General features: G+C 40.8%; 1 protein-coding gene across 2 annotated transcripts in view; it reads left to right on the top strand.

Moving 5' to 3' along the window:
• ptn (pleiotrophin) overlaps window positions 1–26,219 on the top strand; it is a 125,640-nt gene that overhangs the window by 23,195 nt on the left and 76,226 nt on the right. Inside the window, exon 2 of one of the 2 annotated variants that reach the window (XM_041780896.1) lies at window positions 18,479–18,607. The exons of the other annotated variant lie outside the window; for it this stretch is intronic. Coding sequence (XP_041636830.1) covers window positions 18,479–18,607 — 129 coding nt within the window. The remainder of the gene's footprint in view (window positions 1–18,478; window positions 18,608–26,219) is intronic. 2 annotated transcript variants of the gene reach the window in all.

Here is a 26,219-nt window from a genome sequence, read left to right as displayed (position 1 = left end):
GATTGACTAGTTTAAAGAGGAGAGGAGAGAAAATTCGGGAATAATAATAATAGGACTGGGTTAAAAAAATCAATTCTCAGAAGACATAATCCAAAGATTGATCATTTAACATGCCTTTTCCTTCATTTAACCAAACGACTTTGAACTTGGACTTGCAGAAAGTGACTTATCTGTGTTAAAACAAACATGGTGGAGCTGAATGCACCTCCAGACTTAAAAGAGGATATCAGACTGCATTTTGGTTTTAAACACTACAATGACAGAGGCAAAGAGTCAAAGAAGGCCATATCCAGGATGAGCCACATGGAGGTAAAATAGTGATGTAAATATTTGTAGTTTGGGATCAATTTTTAATGCAAGCCTTAATATTTTTAATGATGTGCCTAGTTGGAACATTCTTTGTACTATTTCAAGTAGGGTTGTCCCGATCAGCATTTTTGGCCTCTGATCCCGATCCGATTTTTTAATATTGAATATCAGCTGATACCAAGTCCCAAATTCTCTTCCACAGAGATGGGCTGGTTGTTCAAAGTGATGAACTTGACCACTTTTTCTGTTATCTTTTTTGCCTTGTTGTTCCCTCGAGGGTACTTGTTTGTTCTCTTAAACTCCAGCGTTTGTATCTTCGGTGAAGCTGCTTGTTGCAATAGTGAAGTGCCTGTATTCCGCTGCGTATTTTGATCAGAGATGACAGATCAAATTTGTAGTGTTAAATGCTGCTCCGCTGCTACCACCTCATGAAACGGTTGTGTTACAGACCCCCAATTTCAATGTGATCGGGATTGGGACATCCCTGATTTCAAGCTAAAGTTCTCTAAAAGTTCTCTTTAATGTAGAAGCACCATAGCTTTTGATAGTAAAATATCCCTGCATTAATCAATATCAAATCAAATCGATTCAAATCAAATCAAATCAGGACCTAGTGAATGGGAATCAGATTGATCCAGGCAATTAGTGGCAATACCCAGTCCCAAATAAAAATAAATATATATATTTAAAAAATTAAAATTAAAAACACAAATTCCAGCTACTGAGGTCGGTGCTCAGGCCGTAATTCATATTGTAGTGATATAAGGGTATCAAAATCTCATAGTATGATAATACTTCGGGTAATACATCCATGGTATCGCATGTATTGCGGTATTAAAAAAGAAAAGAAAAAGAAAAAAAACGAAAGAGAATACTCGGAAAAAAGTGACGTCCGCATTAATTAAACATCAGTTGCACATTGAATATTAAAAAAGTGCTGCAGGTGTGCATTAGGCTTAAAAATATGAAACCTTCATTGTCCACCCCGATAATATTTGTAAGTCTCTATGCTGCAATTTTAGTATCACATTAGCATCCTAAATTCACATCACCACAGTGACTAACTGTAAAAGTTATCTTGTCGATTAAGCATATATAAAAATTAATAGCTTACTGAGTGGAAAATGTAAATATACATTTAGAAATACCCTGAATTGAATCCTAACTGCATATGTCACTATAAATCTCATAACTGTGAAAGCTTTAGGTTTTTTTTTTTTTTTTTACTGGATTAAATTCTTCAGTTAGTCTGAATTTAATCATTTGACAGCTTCTCTTGGCAGCGCATATTTTTGCATTTATTTGTGTCTTTCTGCTCATTTTTTTCTGAATGAATGCAGCCCAAACCCAATCAGCAGTGTTTAAACATTAACAAGCTCTAAATTGGAATGAGAGTATATATCGTTTGCTATCGACTTATAGATTAATAGCTCGATAGCCAGATAGAGATTAACTGCAAATTGACTTCACCCTGATGTCCTCGCTGCCCCTCTGACAGATTCAAGCCTCCTCACAGTGAGTGATATTCATGATGCGGCCAGTCTTTCTTCGGTCAGTTGTTTGCAATCTGTCAGGCTCTCGTGACTGATGGTCATGAGGTGTTAAAGGTCAACACAGTCTAGCCTTACCTGCTCGGACAGGGGCTTATTTCAACCTCATTAAGTGGAAATCACAGAGCTCCTCTTGGATCAGATGCTCTCTCATCAGTATGCTGGGAGACACTAATACAGACATCGATGTGGCACCACTCTGCTCCGTCTGCTTTGGCTGAAATTGACCCAAATAAAACACAAATGAAAGACACATCAGTGCAGACGCTTTGCTTGGGTGATTTTCCACACGATGCCTGTCATAGAATGTTGCTAGTGAATTTAAAAGACTCAGGTGTGATCAGTATTCAAACTCATAATGCAAAGTAGAAAAAGGTTAGGGAAATGTCCAAGGGTTTAAAGGAGAATTAAAGTGTATGAAGAGTCTGATTTCTTAAGTCAAATTTACATAGTCACATAGTCAAATGGAGACCATTGGGGCGGCTGCATTGTAATTCACCACATTTAATGCTTCCTAATGATAATTCAGAGATGGTATACCTTATTAAAAATCAGCAGCAAGTGTTAAGTATCGGGCACTGCAATGCAAAATCCCTCTACTTTATCACTGAGAGAATGTCCACTTCCATCCATGGCACATTATTCTACTGACGTCCATTCTCACTGAGGCTGCTGTATGTGACTTCATTAAAAATAGATGCTGATCAAAATGAGCTGAGAGCTTTGTGATCAAAGGTAAGACCCCGTTTAAACAGTCTTGTCTGTAATTTCAGCTGGACAGTTTCTCTCTGACTGATGTTGCTTCCTCTTTGCACTTTGATGAAGTCTTCTAACATCAGCCAAAAGACTTGATACTGAGTCAAAAGTTACAGATGATTTGCTAATGCTTGTTTAAAATAATCAAACTTTTCTTTTCTTTAGTCATTTTGATTGTTTAACGATGCTAATACTTTCCTTTTCCTGTGTCTTGATGTCCGGAAAAATTCAAACTTGTCTTGATGCATGAAGATGATGAAGTCTAATGACGATAACAACCAACAGCACTCAACAAAAAGCAGCAAACTGTGACGATACTGGTGCTGTACAAAGTAGGTGTGGGACCAAGTATTAATACATAGTTGTGCTGACTCATTTAATACATGATTATGCAGACAAAAATGGTTCTCTAAACGGATGCTATGTCAGCCAGTTTGAATCCCGGTGTCACTCCTTGGTGACTCCCTCCAAACATGTAGTATGAATTATAATTGTCATATTTTTGGACAAAACTGCCTGACTCTTACACTAACAAGGACTGTAATGATATTGCTTTCAAATACATGCACTTTAATATGGCATTTGCCCTCCTTTTGTGGCTGTGACAGCTTCCACTCTTCTTGGAAGGCTTTCCATGAAACCTTGGAGTGTTTTTGTGGGAATTTTTATCCATTCATTTTAAAGAGCATTTTTTAGGTCAGGCACTGATGTTGAGTGCGAAGGCGTAGCTAACGATCTCCTTTCCTGTTAATCCCAAAGGTCCTTGATGGGGTTGAGGTCAGGGTTCAAGCTCTTCCACACTAAACTCATCAAGCCATGTCTGTATAGTCCTTGTTTTGTGCACTGGGGTGTGTTGCAATTGAAAATGGCCTTCCCCAGACTGTTGGTTGCTGCAAAGTTGGAAGCATAGCATTTTCCAAAACGTCTTGGTATGCTGAAGCATTAAGATTGACATTCACTGGAGTAAATGGGCCCTGTCCAAACCCTAAAAAAAACCATACCATTATCCCTCCTCCTCCAAAATACACATTTGGTACAGTACAGTCAAGCAGGTAAGACTGTCCCGGCATCTGCCAAACCAAGACTTGCCCATCTGACCAGTGTTGGTGTGCATTGGCATTGGACTCGGTTATTATTAGGCTTCCTTGCAGCTGCTCGGCCATGGAAACCCATTCTTTGAGCTCCTGCCACAAAGTTGTTTGCACACATGAATGCCAGTGGAAGTTCAGAACTCTTGAGCAATTGAATCCATCAAACATTCTTGACTTTTACACAGCATGCATTAGAGGTGGGAGAAAAAATTTATTCTTAGATGCATTGTGTGGAGGTGGAAGATTCTGAATCAATTTATAAATGTCCAATAATCAGTAATAATTTAAATATTTAATACTGTGGAATAACATCAACAAAAAGGAGGAACACTGACATGCAGCACGTAACAGCACAATTAAGATTACCAGTTGTTCACCTGTTAAAAAGGACATTTTTATGTTTGTATTTCAGAAATGTTACGAGGAAAGGCACATTTTGAATTTGATAATGTTCTGGGGGCCGGATGGGAAGGTATGAGGGGCCTGATGTGGCCCCCAGGCCACTAGTACATGATCACTGTAGTATGGTTTGGCATCACATTGTTTCGTATTGATCGGATCAGATCCCATTCAGAGCAACCCTTCATTTCCCAGTCCTACTGTAGATTACAAAGTTTACTGGATGAAACTGAGTCATTTACTCTCTTGTCTGTTATGCTTTACCAGCGGATTTTGTGGTTTAAATCACAACCGATAGCACCACCAGCTGTAGCTGGATCCCTGATCTAACTGAATGTGGCCTTGCTCCTCATATAGACACAAAACAAAGCAGTTATAACCTCTGGTAATCTAGTAAAAAAGATACAGAGAAAGGAAAAGTCTGTTAGTTTTCATAATGCTTTCACAATCAAAATTTTACTTCTGTTATTGTACTGGATTCCTATAAATGGGAAACAGAAGGGCAGTTTTGGCCTAAAGTCCCTTTTTTCAGCTCTTTTCTTTGTTTTTCTCATAATTTTTTTTGGGTAGCTGGTGAGAAAGTTTTCTCAATAACAGCCTAGTGCACCCTTATAAAATCTGACCTGCATGACACTCAGTCTTGCAGGATTATAAAATCTTAAAGACCTAAACCAAGTGCTTTAAGAAGTGGGACGAGGTGAAACTTCTGTGCTGTAAAAGTCTTTTCAAAGTCGTTTTGTGTATGGGAGGATAAAGTTGATTAATGTGCCTTTAATTTGAAACAAGTGAGTCAAATAAAGCAAGATTGATTTACTATTTTCACAAACTTCCCCTATCAAATTTTTCATACGCTGTTGATATGATTAAAAGTTTAATTAAAAGTCTAATAGCTCATTACATTTCGATAATCTCCCTCATGAGCGCTGAAATCTGAACACAAACCCTGCAGCCTACAGAGTTGGGATCACAGATGGGCTGAACATTGTTGTCAGAAGGACTTTTATTTTCTTTACCACCTCCTGGATTGACAGTGAGCACCTGCAAAGGGCAGGACCGGCGCACGCTAAGCTGATGTGTGTTTACACGCTTGGCCGGATCGGAGAGAAGCCCGCAACTGGAGAAATGAGGCCGAGGGGGCCCGGTGCCAATCACAAACACTCTAGCTGTCTTGCTGAATCCCCCCTGGGAGACAAGAGAGTCAAAAATAGAGACAAATCCATCACTTTTGCATATGTCCCCTATCACCCAGATGCTGTCTCATTACTGGAAGTATTTTTTTTAAACTATGCCTGAATTGCAGCCGCAGCTCACCCTCTCTCCTCAGCCTTCAGGCGAGGTTGCCAGTGGTAATTTATTTTCCCATCGATTGGGACCGCAGGCCCTTCCAAACACTGACAAGTGGTGATCAGCTGGAGTGAAACGGAGTGCTTTTATTATGAGGATATTGACTCTATCTAAATTCACTTAAGTACCACAGGTAGGTCATCTTTACAAACAAGGGATGAGGCAAAACAGCGGTCAGTGCCAGTGAAATCACACAGAATCTGATGTTATCAACACAAAGGACTCCCATCATCACACAGGAGCATCAGGTCTGTGGCAGCGGTTCTCGATGTCCTCGGGTCAATGCCGTTTTCCTGGGGTGGTTCCCCTGGAGGAAGTGAAGGAGGAAGGTTCAGTGTTTGGTCACGGAGCTATTTCCCTTCCTCCTTTCTCTCAATCGACAGATAAAAGGGCCGTGCGGTGCCGAGCAAACAGGCCCCCAGCCCACTGGCTACAGACTGGATGACAGAGAACAAATCAAACAGAAAGACGAGTGCTCCCTCGGGGGTTCAGGCTCCATCAGTGATAGCAGTGATCCCCGGCAGTTTTTATCCTCCCTTCCTCTGCCTTTTTCGCTACTCAGCTTGGCACTAATCCTATTGTTAGAGGTGACTGCCGGAAACACCCAGACGCTCCCAGCACAAGTACAGAGAGATGCAGTTTTTGGAGGAAAATGCAAAGGGCAGATGATGTGTCAATCAAGTTTTCTCAGGCCCTCATTCTGTCTTTATAGCTTTTCTTTTTTTCAGTAATTTCCTCACTAATTGGCGTCAAAGCCATCATGCACTCAGTGTGAGAGCTACTCACTCAGCTTCATTTAGAAATTTGTTTTGTTTTGACACCCAGAAGCCTGAATATTTGACTGATTTTAGAAGGAAAACAGCAGGAATGAATTTTAGTGCTCAGATGACACTATAGAGGAATGAAATATTGAAGGCTTTGTTTATTTCACAACAGAGCAAACACCCAAAGGCGAAAGAGAGAGAATCCATAATCCCTGCAACAGTAAAGAGAAAAGTACCAAAACTACGTGTCTTGGTTTGAAAGTTTTATTGGCAGACTTATTTCTTGACCTTTCCTTGTTGCTTGCAATCGACTAATTTGGGGCTAAGAATGAAGCTTAGAAGATCAGACATCACTCAGGTACTGTACAGGGGAATTAGATGATTACACGGTGTCACAGTGTCTAAACAGTCCAAGATAATTAAAGGGATATTTCTCTATCTTTGAAGTAGTCTCATTTGAGGTACTTGGAATTAGAAGTGGCACTAGCCTCCAGTGATTTCTGTGAGCATTGCCCCTCTCCCCTGGTGGTATGACTTACTAGTCACACCTACGAATGAGTATCGAAATCCAGTACCAACATAGTACCGATACCACCACATCCGATACCTACCAACCGAATTACAAGACAGATTTCTGGGCTTAATTTCAGTACCTCACCACCCAAACACAGTTGCTGTCACTCCAAAGAAAAGGCACAAAATGCAATACTTACTGGCATCTTATTTCTGAATCATTTACAATACCCACACAGCTTTTATTATTGATTCAGGCACTATTTAGACATTAGCACCTTTTAAAAAGTACTGGTTTAGTACAGTATCAGGAAACACCCAAACAATACCCAATTCCAACTCATACCGGCAGGGTAGCTAGGCTCTGCAGCGAAACTGATGAGTAAAGTGTGGCTGTTGAAGCCTGAATACCTAAGCAGGTCAGGTGCGGTATGGAGGCAAATGCTGGTTCTGCACTTCGCCACGTCAACCTTGGTCCTGCACTGCTCCAGCCTCCTGATTGTCATCCCATGCCCCATCTCTCCAGGTATCCTCCCTGCTATCCCTTAGTGTATGAGCTACCCACCAGGTTCTGTGCTGCTGGTATGCGGTGAGCCGGATCAGGCTTGGGAAAGCACGCTCAGTGGCTGTAGAAGTGCAGCTGCTGTTCCCGCTCAGGGAACCCATTGGTCCTTAATGAACCGCTCTACAGCTTCCATGGTCTCACTGTTCACAGACAAAGATTTGATGGAAGCATCCAAGGCATCTCCTCATGCCTGGATCTTTGTTTTAACCCCCTCAATCAGCAAGTTTATAGAAGTTGCAGCTTCCTTTCTCTGTCTCTTTCCTTTACACTTAAACTCACAACACTGGCTTGGAAGGAAATTTATGTCTCATGTTAGAAGGAAAGCTTCTTCTGCCGTTCTTTTAATAAATTACAGCAGCTGCTTGCTCCCAGGGTGTTCTGTTCAGGATTAAAATCGTCATAATGAGTGTCATTAAAGAACCTCCAGATCACCTGGTGTGATAATGCCAGCTGAAACATAAATGAAAGGGAAGTTAGATGTGCAGATATAGAGCCATTAGTTAAACAATAAAATGATGTTTAGGATAAAGGATTGCCCTGTGCAGTGAGTTTTACTTTTGCAACAGTAGGACTTTCTCATGGAGTTGTAAGGATACTAGAAGCGTAAATGGTGAACTAGTTGTAAATATCAAACAGCTAATATTGCAATATTTCTAGTCTATACATTCAGCTAAAAAAGCATGAAATACTCCTGTGGTCTTTTATTATGTATCAGAAGTTATACAGTGGTTTGTGATGTTTACTATTGTTTATTATATAAATGCTGATTGTGTCATTCATTAAGGGTAAAGCAAACCTACACAAAAACTCACCAATCCCAAGAAGCAGCCAATGGTAAAAACTGAAGTATGTTCCACCCATTCAGGCTTTCAGTTTTGATCACATTTGTCCCATTATCTATGGTGATGCACACTTGATGAGTTTCTGACATAATGGTGTCTTTAAGACCTCGTGCTAGGAACTCTCTTGTGTGATCATCAGGAAAAAAGCTTATTTGTAGGCAAACATTTTATAGTCCCCAGTTGTGGATGTACTGTACTGTTAGGCTAAGACAAGGCCAACAGGCTCTGCTGGGTCATAGACCCATGGTTTTGGAGAGATGGATCACATTTGTTAGCTGCTGGCCCACCTTCTTTCGTACTGATATGTACAACTCTTGCAGGGAGTTTGCAGCAAAAAATTGCGCTCAAACCATACTTTTAATCCAGTGTCTGTATGAGAATTTTAAACTGTGATTTTTCAACATTTACTGAGGTCATGTTTTTGGTGATGTGTTGTGTTACAGCCGCCGTAATCTCAGCGTAATCATACAGCATATATTACAGTTTACCCAAGTTTTGTTTGTTGTCTTCTTCTTTTAAAATCCACTTCCAGATGACAGATTCAGTGCTGTTTTTCTTCTGAACCAAATCCTTCACATCTGGCTTTGTCAACATGGAGACTAAAATGATCCATTTATTTTTTGTTTAAGTTTTCTTCATGGCATTGTTTCAAGAAATGTCTGCTTAAGCACAAAACCACTGAAAATGCTATAGTATATATGCCAGGCATGTAAGAGGTGCTGTAATACTTTCACAGAAATACTACAAAAATTAAAGAAGATTAGATTAGATTAGATAAGTGCACCCAAAACTTTTCCCTCACCCAAAACTTTCTCCTGGCTGCCCTTTTGGTTGCATTCAGTGGTGGATCCAAGAACATGTGGTGAATGCTGGTCTCTATGACCATTTGTTGCTAACGTTGGCAGAAGAGCAGCTTTAAGAGTCATAATAAGCTCAGTAGCTTCTGCAGGATGAACAAAATCATATAATCTATCGTTATTTTTGTTGTTGGTGGGGTTGGCACATACAGCTTGAGGTGGGCTATGACATTGTCATTTTAGAAAAGATGTGCTTGGTTGTAAACATGGAGATGCACAGGGTGACGTGTGCAGATTCGTTCACCCTAGAACCTGCTTTCAAAAAGTAGCATTTTCTGGCTTCTAAAACGGCTTATCTGTGTGGACGAAACGACAATACAATAAAAAAACGGATACTCATGAACTGGTTTCCATGTAGACGGCTCCTCCATCTCAATCTTTTGTCTGTTAACACCGCTAACTTGCCTCGGCTGAGTGTTTACACTTTCCGCTGACTTAGTGCTCTCCCTCCTCCTCTTCTGATACAAAACACGCGTGTAAGAAGGACACTTTTGTGGATGTGCGGTGAGTGAGGCAATAGGAGACTGTAGGAGAAGTGAAACTCCAGAGAGAATCAGTTTAAAACTTCAGGGTAAATATACTTGCTGGTTGTTATATAGTGATTGCATTACCAAGTTGTTGCTAATAGGGCTGTCACACAATCACTATTAATTGCATCCTTTTTATTGCATTATAAAATCCCACTAGTTTGTATCTCAAACTGTCATTTTTGGATTTTTCTTCGTCTTAGATGAAGGGATAATTAACTTCCTGTTTGGATATAGACCTGCTTTTATTGGACGATCTAAGATCATGACACAAGCTTTAGAAAAAGGAACCTGTTATGAATTGAAAAGGAGATAAGGGGAAATGTTTGTGACACAAAGTACAGCTGACTTGTCCACTGAATTCTCTGTGTTTTTTTCAAGTGAAATGAGACAATAAGGAGCAGTGGTGGACTAATTTAACATCACTGTGGCTGTAGAGAGATGCTGCTGTGACTTAACCAAAGGTGAAGGGGACAGTAAAGCATGTGATTTAAAAAAAATAATGCTGTATTTATGGATCTTAATTGCGAGTAATACGATTAATCTTAACAGCCCTAGTTGGTTATGTACTTTTGTGCAGTTTAGACAGTTTGTGGGGGTTTTCTTTCTGTATTAATGGATTCATTCCTCTCCTGAGAGTCTTTCTGATGAATAAGATGTCATTTTTGTAGGGTGTCTGAACCTTTTAAGCTGTGGATCGTTAATATAATGAAGAATCTGTTGAAAAGAAGGTGGTATTAGAAAGTATTCAAGAATGGCATATTTGATAACTTCACTTTTTCACTTTTAGAGCCGTCATGCTGACTTTAGCTGTGACTGTATTTTATAATCACAGTCAAACCACTGAGCTGAAGGAAAGAATCTCTTGCCCTTCATAAACTCTGTTCTCTGAGTGTCTTTCAGCGTCTTTCACAAGTTCATCAGTGCTGTTTGAACTATGACTCCCTTGAAGCTTTTTTACATTTTCATTTTCTGTCATCATCCCTCCTACTCGATCTCACACTCGATTATCTGCTGCTCTCACCATCAAATAACTACAAGAGGGATCACGTACGTTTTCTATTTCCAATCTAATCCCTTTTTTTAGAATAAAAGGGACATTTTATAATCTCGCTTCCGCTCTATAACATAAGATTGAAAAGCCATTAATGAGAACATACGCTGGCCATACCGGGAACACAGAATTAAGCCATTAGAGATTAATGAGTTTTTGGTGGGGTAGCGTATGGAGGCAGATAAACGCCACTGTGACAGGGGCCAGACTGTCGGCTGGGAGACGAATTGGGCGAAGGCTGTTCTTTCGCCGATGCCGTCATGCTCCGCCGGCCACGCTGGAGTGTTTGGGCTCCTTCAGATTAATTGTCAGTCATAAATTAAGTTCTGCATTGTTCAAACAGGACAGCCGGGACAGGGGCTTTCGCTGACATGGTTATACATGAGTACAGGAGAGGACACGTTTGATTTATCTGGTTGGAGCTGCATTAAAATTCAGCTGGAAAAGTTCTGAGGCATCATGCACAGAAAAAAAATGATCCCTGTACTGCATCAGATTACCATTCGTACGACTGGTAGGAGCACACGCAGGCTGTCACCCAAGAAAACTTGACATCTTTTAAGCTCCCTGGGGATCCCTGCCTTCCAATACAAGGGAACCACATTATCATACAAAAGCATCAGACCAATAAATCAGCATTCTTTCCTTTTCCGTCTGATTATCTCACTAATCAATACATTTCCATTACTACGCGACACATGCTGGAAGTGTATGATGACTAATTAGCATCAAATGGTTTTTAAATGGAGATTTAACACTGCATTAGAGCTGGAATAACAAATGCAGCAGCAGTCTTTGAAGCAGCAGATATAAATTTTTCTTCTTAGATGAATAAAAGTCTCTCCTGAAGTTGCTAGCCGTTCAACGACAACACAAAAAGCAAACATGCCGATCACATCCCTGAGGGAATAGTCTTTGTAAAGTAAAAATCTCCTAACTTTTATTAGCTGGGGCAGAGCAGTATAAATATTAATATTCAACCAGGAGCTTATGCTTTATTAATGAAAGGGAGCTTCTTGTGAAATTAAATGGACATAATGGGATACCGTTCATTACCTCATGCTGAATAGATGGGAGCTATAAACTTCAGGAGATAAAGGTTTGCTTTCATAAGGTCTGGTGATGGAAATCGATTTTACAGAGGAGTTAGAGTTATTGTGCTGTTAGAGTGTTTGTTACTGTTTGTGCTGATGAGGCCCACTGACATATTACTAGAATCAAATCACACTTAATCTTCTAATATTAACAAGGCCAACTGGTGTTAAAGACATCTCTTTTCTTGAACCTCCTCTGTTTTGAGGACCAATTCACCTCATTTGTTTTGGTTTTTGCGCTCACAATTATGCAACAAACAGTACGTCCCTGTTCTTGCCATTCATTCTTGTTGTGGGGCTACCTGCTAAAAGTCGTCAAGTATCATAGGGTGGTTTCACATTAGGGACTAGGCCCAAGAACAGATACATTTGACCCCAATCGCAATAGCAATCTCAATGTCAGACTAGCAGGTACACAATCAATAAAAGGCTGCAATTATTTTTGTGTTAGGTAGTGCTTGAAATGTATAAGAAAATCCTGCAGAAAGGCATTTAAGTCTTATCTTTCTAAATATTAAGTTATTTTGAAAGCAGCACTGTCAAAACACTGGCACTGCTAACATTTGCCACATTCTAACCTGTGGAGCTAACCTGGCACGCCAGATGGATGTGTTTCACACATCCATCTGGGAAAGCATTTGGGAAAGGGCAGAGCCTTTGAAAAAAAAATCAGAGGGTGATTGGATAAACATTCTGTCTGTCACATCTTTATGGACCAATGAGAGGAACAAAACACGTGACATAGCCCTTACTGAGGAGTGAATTTGTTCCATTTCCAATGAAATGTTGTCATGTTCTGATAAAACTGGTGCTTTAGCAGTATCCACGTTAATGTCTTCTGCCTTAATTGCACCGGTCTCTTGTTGCTGCTTGCTTACATCATGACTCTGCCGCACCCAAAAGTACTGCCCCTCGACGCTGTCACTTTCTCACCGGGCCAAAACTGTTCAGACGGGAGCTTTGCAAGATGGATTCACCAGTGAGAAACACGTAAACGGGTGTATCCATCTGCTTTGCAAGGTTACAGTGCAGCTGATCCCATTCATTTGTTTCCATTTTTTTCTTTCTTTCTGGGAGTTTTCTTAACTTTAGACTATTCAACTAAATGCAGTTACAATTAGCATGCAATTGCAGGAGATTACTGCCTTGGTAACAAACTAATCATGACCTCTTTCATGAGAAAAGCTTTTAAAAAGTGCCAATGCCTGCCTTTATGATCTATCTGCATTCCCTGCATGCTTGAGCAGAGTGACTCCATGCTATTCACAATGACTGAGACTTTTTTTCAAGCATGCCATGTTATGTTCATTGGGTGATAGGAGCTGAACTTGTCATGGTAACTGTGGTGTCTGAGCAATACTCCTATGTCAGACCAGTGTATGGGATGCAGCCCTCTTTTCAAATGAAATAGAGTATGTACTAAATTCTAGGGTTACTATGCTATACTATTGCTGAACATTAAAACTGTTTTAATTGGCTACTGTGCACTTCTTTTACTCGCCTGTCATCTGTGCAACACTTAGCCTAAGCTTCATTATTCTTCTTAAGGTTGTTTCATTAAGAACATGTTTATCGGATCTCGAGGCATGGCGAGAATTATATGCCATATACTTTGGAAAGTCCTCTGAGATGAACTTGTGATTAAGGTCGACATAAATAAACTTAACTTTTTCATTAGGTGCTCTATAGACAGCTGGATCCAGTATTAGACTTGGTCCAGATATAAATGGCGGTCGTGACCCCACAGATGTTCACTGTGCATGTGTGCTTTGTCCTGTTTCTGATGTGACGTGTGGCCCAGCAGGGGCCACACTGTGAATCACACTGTCAAGACATTTTGTCCCTGCGTTCATCCTGGTGTACTATCTCTTTGTGCTGAATGAAACGTATGGATAATAACAGTGAAGAAAGCCTATATCTGCCCTTGAGCCTGGACCGTGTTATTATGGGGCGTTGCTTTTTGCTGTGTATGATTATCTTATATCCAAACGTTTTTTGAGTGATTCTAGAGGATGTTCACAGACACTGCTATTTTCTCTGCTGCTCTCCATGCCATAAATTCTATCTCTGTTTCCTCCTAGATGTGTTTCACAAATTGAATACTTGCATTTCAAGAAAAAAAGGTGTGGAAAAATGACTTTTCTGCCATTTCCTGGTGCGGGAGCGATAGGATGGAGGGGCATGGCCGCTGGAGCTGTGATTTAAAATAAAAGACAGAAAAAAGCGCTGTGACTGGCTTCGACAGGCTGATTTCATTCTGTTTCATCAGAGTTTCACAGCAGATGGGCCAAGTCACTGACGTATTCTCATTGGTCCACTGGTGGACACACTCAACGGACAGGCTTATTTGAGCTTAGCAGGGACTTCATTCCCCGGCTCTGTTCAGCCTCACAATGACAGCAGGCGGTTTGAAGTGAGTAAAACCTAACGAGGGAGCGGTTTGATTTAATATAAAGATCATATTTCACTCACATCCCTTTATATCTGTGTAAACTCTTCACTCAGACTCCTTTTGTGCCCTCTGCACAACAGAAAATCAACTCACAGCGTCCATGCTGTATCGTTTTTCATTATTTTTCCTCATTTGTCATATCTCATTTAATCTAATTAGGGAAATGATATCATTGGAGGAGCTCCTGGTGGATGTCACTAAAGTATATCACACTTAAGGGAGGACTGAAGGGGAGGGGTGGATTGCAAATGGATGAAATGTATTATTAATGAGTGGAATATGAGACGCAGCAGAGGAATGGTATATCGTTATCAGTGGGGGGTATGAGTCATACTAATTACTGGCCATCAATGGGGATGATGCTGCAATCCCCAACAGGGCAACATGATGCCAAACACGTGGAGCTGCACGCAGGACGATTGACTTTTCTGAAGGGTTTGGTGAAACCCTGAACATTTTATTCCCTTTTTGCAAAAGTCCTAAAAGCATATCGTTTTCCGATGCCGATTCTGACCTGAAGTGATCCCCAAAATTTCTCAACTGCTCAATCACCTGCAAAATCAATGCCTTCATTTCGACTCCCTACCTTAATTTAGACTTCAAATGAGGGCATATCTTTCCGAGGCATAAAAGCGACACAGCCTTAAGGCTCCTCACTAATGAATCTATTATTTTTTCACTTGCCAATTTTACATTTCTCTCATTTTCTTTGATGACTTTCAAAACAAGCTTCCAGCAGCAAAAGGAAAATGTTCTCAAGACGTTCACCCCTTCTTGACCTCCAGCAGCCTCTTAAAATTTATAACATCAGAAATCACCTCATACCTCTTCAACCATCATCGTTTTTCCAAGATCAAAAAAGTTTAACCCTTGGGAAATGAAAGGCAGGTTCTTAAACTTAGGACCTGGACTTGAGTCAGACTTTGGTTGGATAGATTGAGTATTGATGGACCCATCTGGTGTAAGACTTTCTCAGCATTTGAAAGGGAGGAATCTTAAAATTTATGTCAATAAAACCACTCAACCCTGCTTTCTATAGCAACAATTCTTCAGTATCAAACCAACTGAAAGAAAATCACAAATAGTTTGTTTTAATCCAGCAAGGACAAACCTCTTTTCTTGATATGTTGTTGCCAAGGACATCTTCATATGGTGGGATTGTAATTTAAAATGCTGTCTCTGGGGAATGAAATTTGAACAGCAGCGTATAACTGGACATGCTGGAAAGTCCTTATGCAAAAACCAAACACCTACACTCGCAAATGAAGTAGTCCTCCTGTATATTAAATGAATAAATAAAGACGAATGCATTAGTAGTGCATACTTAAGGTTTGTTTTCTGTAATCTTTCGAAGCTCTTGGAAAGTTTCAGAGAGCTTTGCAAGCGACAAGTTTTTCCACAAGGACTCTTAACAGCTGAACAGACTTCATCTGACTACATAATCTGATTTTAACAAAAGCTTGAGAAGAGCTACTTAAGCTCTCTCAAATTTAGATTCAGTTTTGTTTAAATTCAGTATCATTTCATGGTAAACAAGCTGAGGATGACTTCCACTTGCCTCACCTGAAACTCAACTTTCAAACAACTCTTATGGCCTCTGGATTTAAACACAAACTTGGGTTCAATACCGTTTCTAGCTGTTACCCCTACTCTTCCATTTCAAGTGCTACCTTGCCCCTTAAGACAGAATTACAAGGAGTAGTGGTAAAACCTTCCTTAATGGAATGGGACAACTCTTCAAGTTGCTGAAATGTCACGAGGAGTCAGCGATTCCTACAGAAATTGCATTTAAAGAGATATACAACAAAACCAAGCCTCCTGAGAAAGGTGATTTAACCAACGTCAACAACTATATCAGGAGCTTCATCCACACAATATATTTGACCAAAGTGGTGTGCAGGAGCTGGTATTAATTTTTGGTATTAAAAACAAAATATCACCAATATTTGGTAAATGGAACGTCTGTATTTGCTGCCAGGCTATCAAAATATAACCTGATACTCCAGAAAAGCTGTTTTTATATATATATATATATATATATATATATATATATATATATATATAAACAAGGTGTTTGGGAAGGGCAGGACTTTCAAAAAACCTTTCAGAAGGTGATTGGATGAACCTTCTGTCTGTCACATTTATAACAGGTCAATCAGAGCAACAAGACAAAGCGAGGTAGTCTGCATGTGCAGCTCTGTTAAGTAATTTGAGCTGGGCAGATGGGAGCTGTTGTAGTTTATGGACCGTGGAGCTTGTTGGTGGATAAAACCCATGACAAATAATAAAACTGCCCCTTAACTAAAGCTACATCAAAGCTAATCACTCCATTGTATAAAGAAACACACAATATTGGTATCAAATCGGAATCAAATTTCTGCCAATCATTGCAGTCACTATTTTGACTATATCGGCATATATGAGTAGTAAATATTGGTCACAGACTCATGCCAAACCAGGTCGGGAGAAGAGTGAAAACATCTCTTTCTTAACGGAAAACTTGAAGTGCAGTTCTTTGCTCCTTTTTTCAATAAGAAATCTTTTTCAGTTCTGTTAAAACTGCCGCTATACTGTAGCCATTGCTACCGGCATCCAGTACAATTGAACCTGCTGGTAGCTACCACTTTGTTCTCCTCAAATGACGCAGATTAATCTCGTCTGTTCTTAGTCTTGGCATAATCATTTCAGAATGCGTCTTTGCAAACTGCACCTGCCTGATGACAGACAATGAATCTGGCCAATGCATTTGCTTTGCAAAATTAAAATAGGTATTAAATTGTTTGATATGATTGTACTGATGTTTGAAACTCTTGTATTGTGACCACCATGCTCTGATTATCCTTGTATTTTATGTTAGTTTTCCTGTGGAATGTTATCTTCATTGCAGAACCAGTTTTGACCAAATGGATCAATAGGGTCTGGCTGCAGCTTTTGAGCAAACCTCTACGCTGGGGCGATTGGCTGGAGACCTCTACAGTGGGGTGAAACCTCTTCCCTGAGGCATGATGTACATTGCCCAAACCTACGCTGGGGCATGCAGCGTGTTAGCTGTTGTTAGCATAACTACACTGCTGTGCTTATGACACATTAGCATAGCCCCGTACGCTGGGGAGCGTACAGGTCTACGCTGGACTGCACAGTAGCAGATGCCGACCCTTATGGGTGTACGCTATTAAAACCCGACTGCTTCGGTTTAGGCGTTTAAATCCTGGTTAGATTTAGGCATTCAATTCCGACTGGTTAGATTTAGGCATTCAAATCCGACTGGTTAGGTTTAGGCATTAAAATCTGACTGGTTAGATTTAGGGTCAGCCTGTCGGCAAGTGGATAGAGCAGAAATTTCACCGCGGGTAATACGCCTCACGCCCCAGCGTAGAGGTCCATGGCTTGGGCAATGTATGTCACGCCCCAGCGCAGAGGTTTCGCCCCACCATAGAGGTCTCCAGCCGAATGCCCCAGCGTAGAGGTTTGCTCAAGGGCTGCAGCCAGATGCCTCTCAAATGGATGGATCAGACCTCATAGAAAAGAGGAAATATTGGTATAGCTATTGTTAAACACCTTTTACATTATTTTTGTGTTGTATTGAAGGATAAGAAAGATAATGGACAGGGCAACATGGAGAAAAGCTGTCTTGAGCAGGCTAAGTGTAAATCATTTTTCCCTTTTTCCTTTTTTTTTGAAGTTAGCAGTCTCCAAAATACTGCAAAGCAATCCACTAGAGTTGCACAGAAACATCAGTAAGTAACATCACGCAGAGAGCTACCTTTACTTTACTTGGACAGCCTCTACTTTTTAACTTCAGCAGAAAGTTCAATCAATACTTCTACTTTTATCAGTTTCTCTTTTTTAAAGGAATCTGTGGGCCTACTTTAGTAGAGAGTATGTATTCTAATGCCACTGTTGATTGGGGGCCATTATTGCTTATTTGGTCCTGCATTTTGAATTAACAATATTATGTTTTCATCCCACTGTTGAAAGGCTCTTATCTAACACGCTCCAGCATATAATGACCATTAAAGGATTGAAATAGTGCATTATAATCACATTGTGAAAGCCTCTGAATAGCACCTCAACAACAAACCCTGGCACTAAAAAGTGTTATCTAATAATTATGAGCTAAAGAGCTGCTTTTTTGGCACGCTGCAGTTTTTCAAGTGCTGTGTGAATCCATGCCAGGCACTCAATCAATAACCTGAGCCAGGAAAGGCAGCCTTATAAGGTGAAATATACGGCCATCTCTCTATGTGTGGACTGCAGAGAGTTTACAGAGGCGGACTGGCATCAGTATTGTACACAGGGCTTTGTGGACAGAACTAATGGTACTCTCTATTGATCGTGTGTGCTGTAATCTGTCAATCCAGGTTTGTCCAGCTGCGACAGAGTGCCGACGATGCTCTGAGGGGTCATCTCCTGCCATCTGCCTCACTACACCATGAGAGTGTCCGCAAGTTATTACCACACTCCCTCTTAGAGGATATCTGGTTGCAAAGGTGAGAGGAGGTGAGCTAACCAAAGACAAATTAATGAGACAAATTACAGTTAACTAACTGATATATAAACTAATTAAGTTCAGATGATTCCAGCAGTTTTAAAAGCAACAGAATTCCTTCATTTGTATAGTTCTAACAGTCTGGTCTTCTCACTGCGACCCACCTAACAGGGCCACCAAAATAAACATGGCATGCTTGTCATGGCCATGGGAATGTCACGTCAAAGATGCTACATAAGGAGACTTTAACTGCTGCTGGAAGTTGCTGTTCTGTTGCTGTATCTCAGTGATTACTGGCCTCACTAGACATTTCCAAGTCATGTAGACATGCGTCTCAGTTCTTTCTCTTTCCACTGCTTACTTCTTGTTTGCAATGGAGGAATCCATTAAAAAACTGCATTCCATAAGGTGTATTTACTAAACAGTAAGCCACTGTTTTTGTTTCATGGATAAATTTCACATAATGAAGATAAAAAGCTGTTAAAAGGACCCTTTCTGTCTGTTGCTCAGTTGTCCAAAGCCCCAGTTTTTCATTTCATTTTAAACCAAAGTCCCAGAGTCTAGAGGAAGATAACTGAAGTAAAGAACCCAAGGTGCTTGGAGTCCAGTGTTTTCATTTTCCACATTCAGTTATGGTTCAGGGTGCCATGTCATCTGCAGTGTCAGTCTACTGTGCTTTATCAAGTACAAAGCCAACACTGTCAGCTGTCTATGAGAAGATTTTAGAGCACTTCATGCTTCCATCTGCCTATGAGCTTTATAGAAATACTGATTTCTTTTTCCAGCAGGACTTTGCACCTGCCCAAAGTGAGCCCCAGGTTGGGGCCATTGGTCCCCAACCTGGGGTCCAGGACCCCCCAGGGGAGACACCAAAGATCTTAGGGGGGGTGTGAGGCTTTGTTTGTTCTGAGGCTGCCAAAATTAGATTTGCAAATATTAATTAAAATCATGATAAAGCAGTTATTAAGTAGTTTATTCAAAGGTCTTTGATGAGAAAAGCATACATAGGCCTTATTTTTTTTCTGCTTTTCTTAGGTACATGTAGGGGGGCTAGAGGGTCGGGAAACACTGGCCTAGGCCATGCTTACTTGCCACATTATGCCCTTACTTCTTACTAAAGGTGTGAACTTTATTTTTTCACCATATTGATTTCCATACCCCTGGTAATATGCCCGGACATCCAGAGCACAACCAGGGTTGTGTCAATCCTCCTTAACACCTAATAGTGACCTATGGCAGGGTTACTCACAATTACACACTGTATTTCAGCCTCAATTTTTGGCCCAAATGTGCCTGAAAGATATGCACAGTACTGTAGATAATCATCTGGATGCCAAATATTGGTCCTTATAATTGGCCAGGCCTGTACTTAGTCAGCCCCTAGACTTTGTGTAGTATTTGATGTTTAGAGATACTGGATTTTTATTTTAATAGACTGTAGGGTGTGATCATTAGGATTTAAAGACGACAGGCTAGAAACATTTCACTTAATTTGCAATGAATCTCAAGCAAAGTCATGTTTGACTCGAACAAAATAGAAGAGAAATGAACTTGCTGATGATTTTCTTTTTTTTTTTTTTTAATTTACCTGCATGTTCCTGCTCTTTCTTAACTTGAATACTGGCATTATTTTACCTTAACAGACAAAAAAACTGGGACATTTTGGTTTGAAAGCAGCCAAACTGTTTTCATTTGGTTTGTCTACTGCTTAGTCATCTCAGGGAAGTTTTTACATCAGAGACCCACCAGGGTCCAGTTCATATAACCCTAACCACTTAAAAAGATGGTGTCAGGCACGATTCATGTGGATTCACAACACACAGGAGATTTGGATGAAACTGTGCCTGAGTACAGGGTACTTGCTGGTGAGAAGAGCTGCATAGGCAATTATGAACATCTCCTGTCTCTTCAGAAACCATCGCCTCTGCACAGCACCAGCCTACTTTATCCTCTAGGCAGCATGGTAGATATGGAAGTAGAAAGAGGGACTGTTGTTGGTGTCTTAAAAATAATATAAAAACATCCCTAATAGCCTGTGGGATGAGACAGTGCATAAACAAATGCCAATCCAAGTGACTGCCATGGCTGCCTCTTCTTTTTTGCTTCTTCTTGGCAGATTTAGCAAACCAACTTCACGCATATTTCCACCCACTGTATTAGACAGAGTACTCATGCAAGTGTGCTCGGGCATGGATCGATGTTACTAATGTGAAAGCAGACCAGCTGAGTGTAGTGGGAGCAATCACGGCATGGTGTGAAACAACTGTGCCCAATGGGAAAACTCCTTTAAATGAACTTCACTCAAACTTTCAGTTGTTGTTGTTTCTGACTATGCCCATGCAAAACAATAAAGCAGAAGGCAAACACAAAACCTGCAATGAAAAACAAACTCTGTAGTGCAACATCTCCTCAACCGAGCCACAAAAACAGTTCAGGAAACAGCGATTGTAACGTTGCATAAGCAGATGTCATTCACATGACAGAGTAAATTTGCCTCTGCATTGCACGCCTGTATATAAAGCTGAAAAAAAGAAACCCAGAGCCCAGCTGCTGTTTGCCAATACTTTATTGATTGCTGTGCTTGGACTCACTTTTCCATGGATCAACAAGATTTTTTATATAACTGTGTGCTTTGACTGGGCTGCTGCTCGCTCTGTGTGCTCATCCAGTCGTTTTTCTGTTGTTGTGTTTGCTCGCACCTCCTGAATATCTACCTCTATGTTGGCATTCGGATCTCTCACTATCTCTCCTTTCTCTCTCTGTTTATCTGAACGTCTGTTTTCTCTCTTTTCCGTCCCCATGGAGCTCCCAGGCACTTTGCCTCTTAACTGCTCTCTCCCTCGCTCTTTTCCCCTCTCACTCTCATCGTCCGGCTCACATCTTCTGTCTGGTGTCTCGGTGAGTGCCAGGCAGAGGGCGTCCCTGGAGTGACCTTGGGGGGTAATGAGCTCCTGATCACGAGTCAGGAAATCCAAGCATTCAACACCCACCATCCTCCCCTCACCCCAGTCAGTGCAACACTCACACAAAAAAGAAAAAAAAAAACTACACAGCTATCGTATGCTCAGCCCACAAAGAGACATAGTATTTGAGAGGCAGGGCAGCGGGGCAGAGGTGCAGATGAAAAGAGCCTAGAGAAACTTCTTCTTCTTCCAGCTCTGATACATACAACTACCAGACCTCCAAAATAAAGTAAGTGGATTCCTTTTTTTCTGGGTGCAGACTTACTGATGCATGCCTTTCATGGGGTTGGCGAGATGGGATGGTTGAGGCGGCCACTTGAGCAGCCAGGCAAGCTGAAAAGTTTGGAGTTGAACCGTGCAAAGTCTCGGTTGCGCAGAAGATATGAAATCCAATTTGGTGTGTGCTTCTGTGTATTTGAGTGGGATTTTTGTGGATTCCTTAAATGCCTGTATCAACTGCTCTTGTTTTTAAATCTCAAAGTGTGAAAACTTTGCCTAAAGTTGCAAAGAAGCACAGGAAAGTTTTGATCAAATCTATGCTTTACATATTTCCCTTTTTTTTTTTTTTTATTTTTTTACAGTAACCAGAAACTTCTTCCGACATGCTCCTTATTGATGCCTATTTCCCCCTAAGGCTGTTGATAGGACATAGTAAACATATGAAAACATTAAAGACAATTAAGCTGAAAAAATGCAGAGAATTAATGGGTAAATGGCTTGCAGACATGTAAACAGCTGGAAAGTCCTAATAATCCAGCAGCCACAGGCTATGTGGACTTATGGTGTTAAATCATTAACAGGGCCGCTTCCTTGGTGATTAGACTTCAAACATCCATATGTTTTCTTTAATAGCGCTATCAGGCAAATAAACCCAAGTCCAATTAAGTATATCTTTGCTTGTGTGGGGGTTTGAGTGGACCGTTTTTTGCCCAGGATGTCGTAATTTGGGTCAGGCCTGACTGGAATGACAAACCCAGAGCGGGCACATTGTATCAGCGCTACGTGGTCCAGCAAGACCTTCTTACTTGCGTTGCCATGGCTTTCTCCAGCACTGGTATAGCAACCCGAGTCAGTCCAAACAGTGTTCCCCTCTGTCTTATGGGCATTCCTGCTGTGGACAAAAGCAGCCCTCCGGCTCATTCTTGCTCAAAATGAGGTGTCCGCTTCATTTCTTTAGAATCAACACATGGTGTGGTCCTAATGAAAGAGCCGGGGGAGATTAAACAAGAGGTGGGGATGAGCTTGAGAAACCAGCTTTGGTCCATAGGAAGTCCTGACACAATGTGGATTAAGCTGGAGGGCAGCCAGTGAGGGCCAAACTCATAAAACTGCGCAATTTCTAAATAGGTCCTGGCATTTTCCTTCCAAGATGGCCACTTGGAGGCCCTTTAAATGAGACATTTTACACATTCTGCCCTTTTCTCTTGTTAAATGCTTCGCCCACTGACTCACCCACGTGATCTCGCCTATATGTCAAGCCTAAGCACAAAGACGGTTCATTTCCGTCCGTGTCTTCACAAACGCTTTGACAAGACTGTTCTCCATGGAGGAGCCGGAGCAATAAGGCATAGAATTGCGCTGTTAGGGCCCTGAGAAGTCCGCTCCGGGGGGGGAGGGAGAGCCCTGAATGGAGCCAATTCTGGTCTATAGGGCACAAGTAAGTGAGAGAGAGAGAGAGAGAGAGAGGGAGAGAAAGAAGGGGGGAGGATGAGGACATACACAAAGATTCTCACATTGAGTGGCTGGTTTATTCTTGTGGGGTACGCACTGACCCCTCACATGTGGGATGAACAGAATGAGGCTTGATGGGGTCCGGAGGGCCTCCAAAGAAAGGGAGGATGGGATAAAGAGAGGAGTAGAAGAAAAGAGGAGGGGAGGGATGCCAGGAGAGAGGCCTGTGCAGGAAACATCCCTCATTGCATCCAGTTGTAGACGTCAAATCTGGAGAAGGTTATACTTACAGAGATGATTACATACCTGATATCTGTTATTTGTATCAAGAAACACCAAAATTTCAAAAGAATACATTAATTTCATCAGACAGGTGCTTAGGAGAAGAATTAATCCTCTAAAAACTGCAGATAAACTCCTGCATGCTGGCTAAATTGCACAAACACATCCTCAGCATGTTGAAAGTTGCCAATGCTTTACCCTATACTGGGAGCCTAGGACTTATATTTTTGTTGTTGTGGTATCCACATTGTTGGATTTTGTACTGTTAAAACTAGAAATATGAATCTTTCAAAATGTCACAATTTGTTTCTGAGGGTCAAGATTCAATTCAGAATTGATTCGATTCACAACACATTCCCTATTTCAAATAAAGAGGTGCCTTAGCTCCAGTCTGCTGTGCGCTATGGAGCTGCAATTATTTCACATTGAAAAGCATTAGAAATGTGTTCAAGAAAAAGCAGCCTTAGTGTATTTGTCGAGTTTTTATCAGCTGTTTATAATAATGTTAACGCACAGAAGAAATCACAGAGCAAAAATGTGTGGGCTTAAGCAAGAAAAGTATTTATCAGAAACGTGTCAGTGAGGAAGGTAACCACAGATCTAAAGCCTGTATTGTTGACAGTTCTGTAGGGCAGCAGGTGTTATGTTTAACAAGTGACCGTGTTAACTGGTGACCTTTTCAGCTGTTGTTAAAAAACTAAACATTTCCTTTTTTGTCTAAAACATGATTAGAAAAAACAAACTTTATAATTTTCCAAACAAAGGGGCTGTGTAATTATTCCATAACTTGGCATGTGGTCACCAGATAACATTGTTGCTATTGAAACCGTAACACTGGTCCCTGAGGGGAAACAGATGATAGATCTGGTTGTTTTGATTGTGCTGGTCAGCAGTTGTTGGCTGATGTTTTTCTTCTTTTTACTCTGGATGAATATGCATTTATGATGTGAACTCAGGTATATAAACTGTTCCTGAAGTAGGCTATGTAACTTTAGTTTAGCACTTGTAGCACACACGTCAGACCTCCTGTTACCTAAGATTGTAGAATCCACAGCGAGTCTTGACATAGGCATTAGGCTACATGAGTATGGCAGACACAGCAATGTTATTGGGAATGATAAGCAATGTCAAATTCACTCTTCTTTTTTCTTTTACTCTGTTTTGTAAATTGCTTTGGACTAGTTTTCATGTGGGGAATAAATAATGAGTTAAGCTGTGTTGAAAGGTCTCTGGATTGTCTGGTGGTCTTGTCAGCTAAATGACATCACAAGACTCAGGTAAACCCCTCGTTTAAACCCTACTAAACAAAAACTGAACCACATCAGAGCTTGGGCTAGCTGCTCACTGCAGTGTCTGGCCGGCTTGCAGGTGAGCTTTCCCAGCTTGTATCTCCTATCATGAAAACCAGTCCTTTCCTTCTAATGACTGTCTCTCTTCTTTAATCCACTTAAGCTACGTCCACACTACAGTGAGAAGTGACCCAAGTCTGATTTTATTGCTCATATGTGACTCATATCACATTTTTTTCTGGCAGTATATACAGCTCAAGTCACATTTAAACCGACAATTTCCTATCAAATTAAAGCCGCTTTCATAAATGGTACAAATCAGATTTATATTTGATCTTTTGTAATTCAACCAAAAAACAGCCAACCCCCCCAAAAATCAGATCTGAGCAAAGATCAGAACTAAGGCCTGCAGTGAACATAGCCTTAGGGTAAAGCTAGCAGATTGTTTCTTAACCCAAGGGTTCCCAAACTTTTCAGCCTGTGACCCCCCCCACCCCCCCCCCCCCAAAAAAAAAAAAAAAGTGGCATCAGGGATCGGGGACCCCATCCTCCCTCAAGGGGGATAAAGAGCACGATATTTTTATTCTATTTAAGCACAAATATTACTTAATAACTATGTTTTGATTTTAATTTGAACTCATTTTAATAGTATTTCTTCAAATAAAAGATAAAATGTATTATTTTAAATCATATGAAATTTCTCTTTGTGTTATGGAAAGCATCCCATGACCCTTCACTGTATTGCAACCCCCACTTTGGGAATCACTCTCTTAACCTGTTACACATTACCCACATTGAGAGCTAGTGCGGCTAATGCCTATTATACACTGTGTGAATTCAGGCTGTCCCAGACAAAAGCTAACCAATCATGGCGATGTCTTTAGTCGGGGCTCTATAACGGTGGTCTAACATCTCACTGTGAGACAGGTTGACAGACGACCGCTGTCATGGTCTTGTGACAAAGGGTAGACTGGGATAAAATTCTCACTGTGTCAGAAATTTAGGATGACCATCTCACAATGTGGCTGCTGCTAGGACCTACATCAACTAACCAATAGGAATGTAGCAAGAGATGACATAACGATACAAACACAATACTGGTGCTAACAAACAAGTTAGCATTAGAATTAGGACAGTGTCAAAGTTTGTGGGATTCTGACAAAGAGGAAGATGTTAACTTCAGATGTTTTTCTGACCGTTACAACACATTTGTTGTTGCTTTGCTCCATTATTTACCACAGCATAGCAAGCAGCACAGATGAATGGCACACACTGACGACGTTTATTTCTTGCATATCGGCGTACGTCCTAGCTTGCAATTCAGCGCCGTATAGTGGGAGCTGTCTTCGTACAGCCTGCACACATCAAACTTGATGTCATATGAGATTCATTTCTCACAGTGTAGCAT

Source organism: Cheilinus undulatus, linkage group 23 (assembly GCF_018320785.1).
Source record: "Cheilinus undulatus linkage group 23, ASM1832078v1, whole genome shotgun sequence".
Taxonomy (NCBI): domain Eukaryota; kingdom Metazoa; phylum Chordata; class Actinopteri; order Labriformes; family Labridae; genus Cheilinus; species Cheilinus undulatus.
Note: the sequence above shows the minus strand (reverse complement) of the source record. Positions and strands in the feature narration are given on the sequence as shown.